This window comes from Hyaena hyaena, unplaced genomic scaffold (assembly GCF_003009895.1).
Source record: "Hyaena hyaena isolate Hyena2069 unplaced genomic scaffold, ASM300989v1 scaffold_79, whole genome shotgun sequence".
NCBI classification, from domain to species: Eukaryota; Metazoa; Chordata; class Mammalia; order Carnivora; family Hyaenidae; genus Hyaena; species Hyaena hyaena.
The window spans coordinates 1,497,605-1,510,126 of record NW_024080711.1 but is presented as its reverse complement, the minus strand read 5'-3'; the positions used below and the strand labels follow the sequence as shown (position 1 = coordinate 1,510,126).

General features: G+C 44.3%; 1 protein-coding gene across 3 annotated transcripts in view; it reads right to left on the bottom strand.

The window, feature by feature from the left end:
- The window catches only part of GRHL2 (grainyhead like transcription factor 2), a 170,802-nt gene that overhangs the window by 24,367 nt on the left and 133,913 nt on the right, over positions 1-12,522 (bottom strand). For all 3 annotated transcript variants that reach the window (XM_039233823.1, XM_039233824.1, XM_039233825.1), the window contains exons 10-12: positions 10,300-10,387; positions 9,695-9,834; positions 4,696-4,727 (exon numbers count right to left, since the gene is read on the bottom strand). In XM_039233823.1, the coding sequence (XP_039089754.1) occupies positions 4,696-4,727; positions 9,695-9,834; positions 10,300-10,387 (260 nt within the window). The remainder of the gene's footprint in view (positions 1-4,695; positions 4,728-9,694; positions 9,835-10,299; positions 10,388-12,522) is intronic.

Genomic DNA, 12,522 nt, shown 5'->3' with positions numbered 1-12,522 from the left:
CCTTTTTTTCCTCAGCCACACTGACCAAGCTCGTGGTTTTGTCTGGCAACATCTAAGGACTCTCCTTCCTGCAAGAGGAATGTCAGGGCCCTGTGCTGGCGACACTCGGCATGAAGGTGAAGTCCCTCTGGGGCGCTGTCTCTCTGAGCTGGTATGAGACCAATCTACAGGGTTGCTCTGCCCAACTTTTGTCTTCTTCTGACTTTCGTTTTCCTCAAGTTTCAGTCTTTGGGGGAGATTATACAATGGGGCGTCTTCTCTTTGAGAATAAGCAAGGGGATAAGAGAAGGTTTTGGAGAAGATTGTGGTCTGGGGACCCTAGGCAGCATCAAGGAAGATTTTTAGAGGAAAACCACTGTCCTCCAGGCACAGGACCGCCCCAACTTGCCCACGGTTCCCATGCCCCAAATGCAGTGTGAAAGCGACAGAGCTGCTGGACTTGAAGGGACCTCACGGCAGGAAGGAAGAGGGGGCAGTCCCATGGGGATGACTGTGAACAAGAGATTAAGGCAAGAAGGGTTTTCTAGGAACTAAAGGTCGGATGTGGATAGAGACCATATCCCCAGAAGTAACTGAATAGACTTTCCCACCGTGCATGACATTTGCATAGCAATTTACATATGATTTCAGGGGGTTTAAAGCCCTTCTCTCTTCCCCATAAATGCTGTTCATGAATCCTGGCTAGAGGACTGTATTCCACAGGAAACTCTTCCTGTCTGGCTTGTTCTTTCCATTCTTCTTCATTCCCTCTCTTCCATTTCCCAATTAGGTATCATTTATTGGGGGCCTGAAAAGGAACCTTAACAATAATAATAATAGTCATGATTTTTGTTTTTTGAAAGCACTTTCCATATGCCAGGACATTTGAGATACTAATGCTTATAAGTCCCTATCAGGTAGGTATTATTATTTGCTATTTTTAGGTAAGACTCCAAACAGTTGTTATATTAAGTTACAGAGCTTGTAAAAGCCTGATTCCAATCATGGCCAACAGGTTCCTGGGCCATGGTTTTCAAATGCTGCTGAGTTTTAGAATGCCCTGGGGACTTTAAAAAGGTCTCCATCCCAGGGTGCGTGGGTGGCTCAGCCAGTTAAGTGTCTGACTCTTGATTTCAGCTCAGGTCATGATCTCACAGTTTGTGGGATCAATCTCTGTGTCGGGCTCTGTGCTGATAGCATGGATTCTCTCTCTCTCTCTCAAAATAAATAAACTTAAAAAAAAAAAAAAAAAGGATCTTTGTACCTAAGCTGCATCCCACACCAATTAAATAAAAATCCCCCTATTTTCCAACTCCCCAGGTGATGCCAAAGTGCAACAAGGAGGTCTACTGCTGAGAAGTGGTGCCCAAAGCGTCTGTATCTAACCTATACCCCCTGCCTCTAAAACCAATCTGTAGGGGTCTGTCGACGCCCAAATTCAGCACCAGAAGTCACCCCAAGCCATCATTTATCATCAGACAAGGAGGCAGGAACAGACAAGTGTTCCTCTCTTTGTTCTGTGTAAGTATTTTCTCCGGTGTCCCTCTTTAATCATGTTCAGGTTTGCCAGCACGTCAGGCCACAAGCTCTACTTGTGAACGAGTCGTGTCTGACTAGCACGCTGGCCTCAGAGCTGCTGGGGGAGGGGCTCTGGAGTGTCTCAGCTGCGTGACCTCTTCCCGCTGGTGGCTGTGAGAATGCTGCCCTTAATCAGATGCCTTCATACTGACTGCGCCTGGCAGGAGTGTAGAACTGGCCAGAGACAGCCCTGATGGAGGCGATGCAAGTGCCAGGGGCGGCGACAGTCCCTGGGGCTCAGTGAGCTGATCCCCTCTGCCAGGTATACCAATCCAGGCTTGTCAGAATGTGGGTCCTGTACCCCAAAGGATGAGCTGAGGGTGTGCCTCTGTCAAGACCAGAAAGCTATCACAGCAAGGGCCCATCTCTATGCCTTTGGCAGCTACAGATCAAGAATTAAGAGGGTTGGGGGATGGGACACAATCATGATGGCTAAAAGCAGGCCATGGGGAGAGCAGCTAGACCGGGGTGTGCAGCCTGCTGCCACTGCCCGCTATGTGACTTGGAACAGGTTTCTCAGTTCCAAAGTTCCAGTTTGCTCATTCTAAGGTGGAGGTAATTACAGCACCTTCCTCATGGGAATGTGGAGAGTGTTCAATGAGACAATGTATATAAAGCACTTAGTACGGAGCCTAGCCAACACAGCCACTGACGGTTAATTATTACTTTTACATATAACAATAGCCAACTACCAACTCTGTATTAACTGAGGCTCCAAGGCCACCCACATTGCTCAACCAAACTCTAATTAGATGTATGAGAGACACAGACTTGGGCCTCAGGCCTCACGATTACACAATAACAGAGGGTAATTCTTACCAAGAGGCCAAGCCACATGAGTTAGAAGTGGGTCAATTGGCCACCTAAATGTTGCCAACTTGCAAGGAAGGACCATGTAGACTGAGGTAGACTCTCAGGTAAGGGCTGTGCATGAAGCAGCACTTGGGTCTCAGACATTTGTCACTTAGCAGGCTAACTTTTCCCATGAGAAGAGAAGAATGTTAGTGTCCGATGAGACCTGGAAGATCACCTCCTACAAATCCCTCATGTTCTGGCTGAGGAAAGTAAAGCCCAGAGATCAAGGAGCCAGCCCCAGGCCTCCCTCTGGGAAGCAACAGCCCAGGGGTAGAATGTGGGCTTCTTTAAGCTCAGAGTCCCTGTTCTTTCCATGACGCCACACTGTCCCTTGTAAAATATGTGAGTAACAGATTAGAATCGATAGTGCTAATCTTTCTGTTCATTCCAGCCGCGGTGAAAGTATTACCTATGTGCCAAGATAAAAAGAACAATCTAATTTGGTATTTATCAAATTCAGAACTCAGAATTTAGAGGTCAGATCCTGGACAAGGTTCAGCTTCTAACCAGCTGGGGAATGACTCCTTTGAGATTCTTTACCCTTTAGGCCAGAGGGTGGCACACATTTTCTGTAAAGGGCCAGATTCGTAAGCATTGTAGCTTTCCTACCTGGATCTCTGTCGTGTTGGAGCTACTCAGTTCTACTGGTGTGGCCACCAGGCGGCCACAGATAAGACCTAAAGGAATTAACATGGCTGTGTTCCAATTAGACTTAGTGGACACTTGAATCTCAGACAATTTTCACATGCCACACAATATTCTTCTTTTGGATTTTTTTCCCATTTAAAAAATGTTTGGAGATAATACAAAAAGAGGTCACGGGTTGATTTGGTCCTCAGGTTATAGTCTGCCAAACTCTGCTCTAAAAAATGAACGCAGCAATATCTGCCCCACTTACTTCACCTTGAAATATTTTATAAGTAAATATATAAATTGCATAAGCATAGGGAAGCTCTAAAGAAAATGACCTAGAGATTTTAGTTATACATACAAAAGGCAAACCAAGATTTTAGTTGTATATATGTAATGCAACATAGATACTGAAAGATGAATGTGGTTCTGGGTTGCTTTAAGAGAAAAATTGGGTCTGGGCCACAAGAAACGATCCCAATATAATCTCCAGCTCATGTGGTTGAGAACAGAGGTTTATTTCTGAGAGCCAGTTCGAAGGAAACCATTAAATTTGGTGGTGTCCCTGGAGTAGGGCTGCTGAAATGTAAAACTATGTTTGAGGAGGAAAGCATGAGGCTTATCTAGCGAGAACTAGAGCCAATGGGTAGAAGTCAAAAAAAGTAGACACAAGTTCAGTAGACAAACTAACTTTCTGAGAGCTGCAGGTGTCCAATGGTGACATGAGCAATCTTACAGTGAGAGGATTCAAGTAGAAGCTGGATGACCACCTATCAAAAATGAGGTATATTTGGAGTGCCTGGGTGGCTCAGTTGGTTAAGCATCCAACTTCAGCTGAGATCATGATCTCATGGCTCACTAGTTCGCTAGTTCGAGTCGGGCATCGGGCTCTGTGCTGACAGCTCAGAGCCTGGAACCTGGAGCCTGCTTCAGACACAGTCTCCTCTCTCTCTCTCCCCCTGCTCAAGCTCTGTCTCTGTCTCAAAAATAATAAACATTTAAAAAAAAATTTAATGCGGTATATACTCTGTTACACTGCCTAGGAGAGAGGGTCAGCTAAGTGACCTTGAAGTTTCCTTTTTGTCTCGAATATTCTAGAGTCTATAAAATGAGTAAATGCCTAGAAAGAACTATGCAGAGACTTGATGTGCAAGACAGCTGGGAGTCTTAGTGACCCCATGTAAGCCCTCTCTTACTGACAATCCCATGGATAGTGACTAAGTCTTCAGCCTCCCCAGCTTCATTCACACCAGCCTCACCACTAACCCACTAGCCCCACTTCCCAGAGTGAGGGCTTCAGGAGGTACATGTGGGGACCCCAGTACTCAGTAGGGCAGGCTGCCTCCCTGGCTCCCACCTCAAGCTCACCTTGATCTTGTGTTGGGGCAAAAGATTTCAGGAACTGAATTATTGGTGAAAAGGTATAATCAAAGAGATGTGCCACTTAGAAAAATAGCTGGTTATTCAAAGGCAGGTCATGGGAAGGAGAGAGATAAAGAAAGGCTTAGGAGAACAACATTTTCCAGCCATCCTCTCTGTGCTCAGGGTCAAGGCTTTCTCAGCGCTGAGCCCATGGTTATCCTGTGCTCTGAGAGCCATTTCTACTGACATGAACTGACTTTGGGTGCAAAGTGAAAGAACAGAGTGTCTTACCCTTCTCGTTCATCATCCGTGTTGTAATATACCTGTGGAAGAAAACAATAGGCTTACTGTAGGTCAGACGCAAGAAATGGAAATCTACTACTTGATGCACAGACTTTCCTAAGCTCTTACCCTGTCTCTTAAAGACAAAAGACAAATCTGTTTAATGATGCTGTGTGTGTGTGTGCACGCGTGCATGTCCTCAAGGAAATACAAATTTAACCTCATATTCTCCCTAGGATTAATTCTTAGATTTTAAGGAAGTAAAATTAGAAATATGATTATTTCTCGCTCAGGTCATTCTGATCAGATTACCTACAGCGCTAAGCCAAATCTTGCTTTCGACATTAAAGAAATATTTTGGCAGGATCTAATATTTCAGCAGGATCTCCGGAGCAAAGCCTGTGAGGAACCAATCCCATCGGGTCCACAGCTGAGCTGCCTACACATACTGCACTCTGGCGAAGAGAGGGGGGCGAGGAGGCCTCCATGCCAGTGCAGCAGCAACATCATCCGGGGCTTCCTCTAGCTCCCTGAAAGGGCCTGGGTTATTCCTTCACCCCGCAACCACAGACATTTAGCAGTCAACCGTCTTCAGGCTGGGGAAAGGTCATGCGCCTCTTGGAGGTGCTCCGGGCCAGAAGACACCTGGGAACAAATTTCTTTTGGTGGTCAGCACAGTGGCAGGCAGTATCAGATTTAAAGAAATTATGAAGCGCCCGTATTTTTTTATGAAACTACAGAAATCCAGAGGGGGATCTGGTATTTATCTCTCAGCCCAGTTGTTTATAAAAATTAATTGCAGGCCTTTCTTCACCTTTATCTATGTGCTTTCGGGCCATTTCTGTTTGGGTGAAGAACAATACCCAAGTTAGTATCAGACTTTTACATTTTTTTTTTAATAGTTTATTGTCAAGTTGGTTTCCACATAACACCCAGTGCTCACCCCCACAAGTGCCAGACTTTTACATTTTAACTTGGAAAGTCACTTCTGGTTCTAGTGCGTTTTGTCATCGCCCCTTCCCCAGCCGCGTGGGAGAAAAGCAGCTTTGCCTGGATCTGCCACCTTCCCTAAAAGGTTCTCAAAGCCTCCGGGCAGTTCCTGGGATGTTGCCACGCCCGGGCTGCGCTACAAAACAAAGCTGGTTACCAGCACCTCTTTGGGCATGAGTCATTCTAGTCAGTGAGATTTCCACAGGGAACTCTTCCCTCTTATTATTGTTAGGCTTCATGCCCACCACAGAGCCCAACACGGGGCTCAAACTCACAACGCTGAGATCAAGACCTGAGCTGAGATTGAGAGCCGCACGCTTAACCACTGAGCCACTGAGCCACCCAGGTGCCCCTCCCCTTAAAATTTTTTTATGTCTATCGTTGTATTGCCTCCTTTGTTTCTTCTTAACAGAAAAGAACAAAGGTGAGATGTTTTCTTCCTCCATACCCCAAGTTTCGGTATGGTACAGGGGCATTTGTTACCGTGATGTTCTAGAAACGAGACTGTCTATTTAGGTGACGTAAGAGAGGGAGCCTGGGCCATGGAACTGACCACACAACTGGACTTTTTAGAAAAAGTTCCTGATGCTGGCCTGCTTTTTGGTAGTTTCTTTAAATGTGGCATATTGCGGCTGCCTTGTCTGACTATAGGCAGGGTCATAGACAGCTCTCTACAAAGTTGATTGGTGCCCCCAAAATGAAGCAGCCTTCTCTTAAGTGTTTTCCTGCCCTCCTGAATGGCCTCTATGACACTCTCCCTATCACTGTCCTTAAATTCTCATTTCTCTCACGCAATGACTCACTGTTTCTTCCTTGTTGGCTGTAGGGCTTATTGCATGAATTTAATTTTTAGAGAGTATTTCTCAAACTTTAGAGTGCATAAAAAAATATCTGGAGAGACTTTGTCATAAAGGCAAATGCCTGGAACCCTCTTCAGAGATTTTCATTCAAAAGACTTGGACTAGGGGTGCCTGGGGGCCTCAGTTGGCTAAATGTCCCACTCTAGATTTCCACTCAGGTCATGATCTCACAGTTCGTGGGATCAAGCCCCATGTCAGGCTCTGTGCTGACAACATGGAGCCTACTTGTGATTCCCTTTCTCTGTCTCTCCCCCCCCCACTCCCCCTACCCATGCTATCTCTCACTCTCTCTCTCAATACAAATAAATAAACATTAAAAAAAGAAAAAGACACGGAATGGGACTTGGGAACCTGAGTTCATACCAAGCACTTTTGTGGGCTGGAGGAAGACTGTTTACAGATCACAACTGAGAAGACAGTTCTTGAGGGCACGAGGGAGGAGGGAAGTGCTCCTTGGGTTCAAGAGACTTGAGGAAGGCTGATGTCTGCAACGTCTGCATTATCCGGAAAGATGCCTCTGTATCTCACAATTTCTCCCAAGCTCCCCTTATCCCTTGCTTTTAAAGCCCTCCCAGAGAAAAGCCACAGTGACTACTTGGTATTTAATGTGAAGAGAGGGGGACTGAAGGCCTCCTTATTGCCTGCACACTGGGTTCATTCCCTTGTATTAGTGTCTGATAATTGTCTGATGAAGATTCCAATCCACACGTGCATCAATGAGGTAATGGAGGAGGAGGAGAGGACATGTGGGTGGACAGTGAACATACCCACTCCCCAGCCCATGTTCTCGGGTGACTAGGAATTGCTATGCCGTCGCTGATGAGCCCTCAACAGGGCTGGGGGTCTGTCACCGGCCCTGAGTGCCGGAGGGCTGCTCACTTTCTAGCTGCGCTGGGCTTTGATGTGTCTGATTTTGACTTGGCTTGTGTCTGCAGTGCTTCCTGAGCTGCACACTATCACCTGCCTTCCTCCTCTACCCCAGTCCCCAGTTATGGTGAAACTGGTCCATATTTTAACAGGCCACTGCTGGATCTTGCTCTGCACGGTGAAGTCAGTCTCTACCCCCACCACACCCATTTCTAAGGCCTTGGCACTGCCAGCTTCCCTCCTACCTCTGGACCCATCTTCCTGCTTTCTAGCTCTTCCAAGAAAAGGCAGCCTTTAAGCCCTCGCCAGCCACCGTAGGCGCTCCTGTCCCTGGGCCAAGTAAGTTGACCAACCATGGAATATTCATGCATTGTCCCAGAGCACAGCTGACTGTGTTCCTTTGTCACTCAAAGCTCACGCAGGCTCCCTCACCAACTATCTTAACTCTCACTTTAAGGCCACAGGGGAAGCCTGAGGCTCTGCAAAGGTGGCCCCAGATTATACACCTTAATTTCACCAGTAACTTGGGGGCCCTGAGCTACTTTGCAGCTGCTAAAACCAACAAACTTTAGACCATTTTCCATCTGATCTGGTCACAGGCTAGGAACTCAGCTCAGACAAGGAGGCCCAAGTGCATCCAGACGACTGGCAGCCATGAGCAGCCAGATCTGGTCTTTTCCTCTGAAGATTCACTTACACCTTTGTCTATTTCAGAGACCTGTTGCCAAGAGAACAGGTCAGGCTGTCAGCTTTGACGCAGAGCCACAGCCAGAACCATGACAATCAACAGTAAGAACAATTTAACTCAATTACCCCTTTTTCTGGAAAGTGTGGATACCCAGCTTCATAAAATCCCATGGCGCTAAGACTGTAAATATACAAATCACCATGTTCTTGGGAATTAAACAAATAAATAAAATGAGGTATTGGTGCTCCTAGCTTGATAAATCTTAACATTCTTCCTTCCCCTTTGTGTCCTTGCTCTTATCAAACAAGTCAGACAAGAATGTTAAACTAGGTTTTAGTGGAATGTACTCTAAGAAAAAACTATTAAGTATTTTGTTACCATGCTATGTCATGAATAGCAACAAAGAACCTGGGGTGTATAACTGCTTTGTCTCATACCTATAATGAACAATATTTGTGTGTATGGGGGTGGGGGACAAATAGATTCTTAAGGAGAAAGTTGAGCCAATAACAATTTCTCCTTGTAAGGTCAATTCCACTCAGTGTCTGAACACTTAGAACAGAAGAAAAACTTGAGTGTGTCGGCATGCCCCTATTTCTCAAAACAAACCTTTCGTCAGAGGACTTTGAGTTTGAAAGAAGACTAACCTATATAAGATTCACTAAAAGCCATTTGATTTGGTGAAAGACAAACCTGCCTAATGCGAGGGAAGTACTTTTTTTCCACCCAATTTTAATTTACCACATAAAATAGGTAATACTAAAACTCCTAAAGAAAGAAAAAAATCATCCATCACTTAACCCCACTCATCAAGTGTTGCAATTTTTCTTGTTACCTTCAAGTTCAGGTATATATCTAGAATCACAGTATGGACACAAATGGGTATTTTAATTTTTTCTTGCACTGAATATTATCCTAACTAGTTCTTCTGTTGCTACATAATTTCCATAATTATAATTTTAGTGGCCACATAATATTTCATCAAATTGAGCTACCGTAATGAGTTAATTATTGGGTGTTTATGTTATTTTAATTCTAGCTCTTTAATTTCCACTTGTAGATATAATGAGAAGACAGGAATTACTTTTAAAAAGGCAAGTCTACGATCTCATTTTTTTCTTTTGGTGTGAAATGATTTACCTAGTCAATGGGAACTGTTCACTTACTAAGGGAAAAATTGTTGATATGGTTTTATTTAGTTGAAAATGTTTTCTTCTTGGGCAACTTTCTGAAGTTACAGGTGCAGTTCAATTTCCCACCATCAGGTGGAGCTCTATCGCATCAGGCTAACCTCCCAAGACCACAAGAACAACACCTAACTTTTCTCAGGTTATCAGCGTCCTTACTTTCTTCCTCTTTCAGTGCTTTGTCAATACTTCACTAACATCAGCTCACTCTCTTCTTCCTCTTATTAAGTCAGCTTCCTCTCCTGAGACATTCCTTTCCATAAAAATCCATTTTCTTACAAAGTGACTGACTTTTCATGGAGTGCATGGAGTGCAGGTGTTATTTTCAAGGTCGACGCTGCCTGATGTGATTCTCTCTCAAGGCTCCACCAGCCCCGTGGATGAATGGCAGGTGGATATTAGCAGATAGGTCCTACCTGTCCTGTCCTCTGCAGGTTTGCAAAGTGAACATCGGGTATGAAGAGCACCGGCTGCGAGTGTAGATCGGGCATGGTTTTGAAGTAGGTGATGTCGCTCTTCTTCTGTAAGGGTATTGCCGCCAACTTCCCATCAGAGGCTGGACGTGAGAGGGTTACACGTGACTAAAACCTCTTAGTGTGAGTAGCCCTAGTCTGAGTTCACTGTTTTCTCGTCTGAAGCTTTCCAGAAGCCAGAGACATGAACACACTTTACCATCGCCCCCTCTCTTACTGCCAGACCAACAGAAAGAGCGTGAACTTTGGACGAGCACTGCTGAGGTGGCTGGCACCTCTCATGCCCTCCTGTCCCTCTCTCCATCCCAAATTCTTTGCCTGGAGGAGGAAGATGTTGGTCTCCATGATATTACAAAGTCCTTCCTGGCCAAACAATCTGATCACGTGATTCCATCTGCTCCTCCCAGAGAAAATTCACCCAGTGTTTATGGCTAGGGGAAAGCCAGCCACGCCTCACATATCCCGAGTTTTGCCCTCCCCCCACCTCTTTCCACCTGTTTCCCTGATGGACCTGGCCCGGCCGGAGCCCACCCCTCCACAACACTCACAGTTGTTGCACTGGGTTTGGGAGGCCTGGCCTTTCCCCTTCTTCCTGTTCTGCTTCCTCTCTTCATCTCGGATTTTCCTTTCTGCTCCCTGACAGGGAAAAACAATGCCAGGTATGTTATCAGAGCATGCAAAAATACTGTCCGCACACAAGCCTCTAGGATAAGAAACACGACAAGGGTAAAGGGAGAGCAGGCAGCCCCCTTTCCGTCCCTCCAGCGAGGTCATGACTCGGTACTTGAAGGCTCAGACAGATCCTCAGTCTGTAGCACATTTTGACCTCTGACTGATCCCACTTCTTCCAGATTTTCCCCCTTTTCTGAAATCCTGCCTATCTATACAGCTTCAATTTTGAATCCACACAGAAAGACCAGACTCAGGTTCCTATCCCAGTGAGGAGGGTTAGGTAACTTTAGTGATTATAATACGATGTCATTAAGATAAAGCGCTGGCCTATTAACACGATTCCTAGGCACAGGGAGGGCATTCAGGCTTAGTGTGAATTCCATATACAACTTCCCCTTTGCTCATTGTCATGGAACTTTTAAAAATCACTGTAGTAGTGGAAATGAGGAAAGGTCTAAGGAAACAGTGTAAGATCATTTTGCACATACAAGTATGATTTTGGTTTTTGTTTTAATGTGTGCACAAGTGCTTGGAGATTGTGGTCATTCAACCAAATAGAAAAAAGTTTGGTCCGTTCATCTCCTTTTTGATCCTCTGCTCCTGGTAATCTGACTTTTTCATTGGCTTCTCTTGCCAGATCCCACCCTACTTAACCAGGTGACCATCACCTTATAGCTCTTTCCTTCTTGGCCTTCAAGGATTCCTGGATTATTATTACTATTATTATTGTCACTCTCCATTGTCAACTTTGCCAACTCATTTCCCTCTTCTCACGCTTCCAAATACAGATGCTCCAACAGTGTTCTTTTTTTCCTCTCTCTCCATTCTTGTTGCCGAAGTTTACCTGCACCCGTATTTCCATGGTGCTCTAAGACAGGTGGCATCTAGATAGACACCCCCAGACTACACTCGTCCCCTAGATTTCAGATGCGCATCTACAGTATCTGTCCTCTGTGGCAGTGCACTGGCCGGCAACCTCCAGGTATACACTGCCCCGAGTCATCACACACAAAAAAGACAGATTTGAAAATATAAAAATTTAATCCTTCTGGTATAAAAAAAATAAAAAATAAAAAATAAATTAAGTAAAGGCAAAACTGGTGAAAATACTGTAACAAAACATGATTCAAATTTAAAAAAAAACTAATACACCAATTTTAAAAATGGACAAGAATCATGAAATAGGTACTTCGAAGAAAAAGACATATAAGGCTCTTGGAAACATTGAGAGAAATATTTTGCTTATTAAATTGGCTTTTTGAAAAAAGCAGATTCCCCATTCTGGCCAAAGTAAATCCAGGCACAAGAGATTTGGAGATCTGTGGTCAATGTGAGGATCATAAAGAAGATAGCATTACAGCTCATTCTTGAAAAATGAGTAATTATAGCTAATATATACTCTGTGCCAGGTGTGTTCTAAAAGGTTTACATAGGTTCTGGACAGATATAATAATTTAACCAGATATTTTAAAAAAATTTTTACACTTATTTTTGAGAGAGAGAGAGCACAAGCAGGGGAAGGGCAGAGAGAGAGGGAGGTATAGAATCTGAAGCCTGTTCCAGGCTCCACACTTTCAGCACAGAGCCCAACACGGGGCTTAAACTCACAGTGAGGTCATGACCTGAGCCGATGTTGGACACTTAACCAACTGAGCCACCCATGCGCCCCTTTTTAACCAGATATTTTAAGTGTGTTTTGCTGTCAAAACACTTTTCACTACCAAAAGGGACTAATTGGTTTATAGTGCTTCACTATTAAGTTTTGAATTGTCATTGATAATTATACATCACAGACATTCACATCAATAGGGAAATAAAATACAGAAATATATCCTTTGGTAGTTCCTTCAAGATATATTAAAGTTTTGTACAGTTTTTGTATGTAGATTATAAAATGTTAAAAGTACAGACCTCACCTTGTCGAAATTGGTGTGAAATAAAAGCAAAAGTCTCCTGTTATTCATTTTTTGTTAGGTTCATATAAGACATTTTTCCATGTACTTGGAGTTCTATACAGTATGGTAGTTAATATAAATAAAAATGTGAAATTTTATATAAATTACAACTCACTGAAGATACACCCAAGGTTGGTCAAGCAG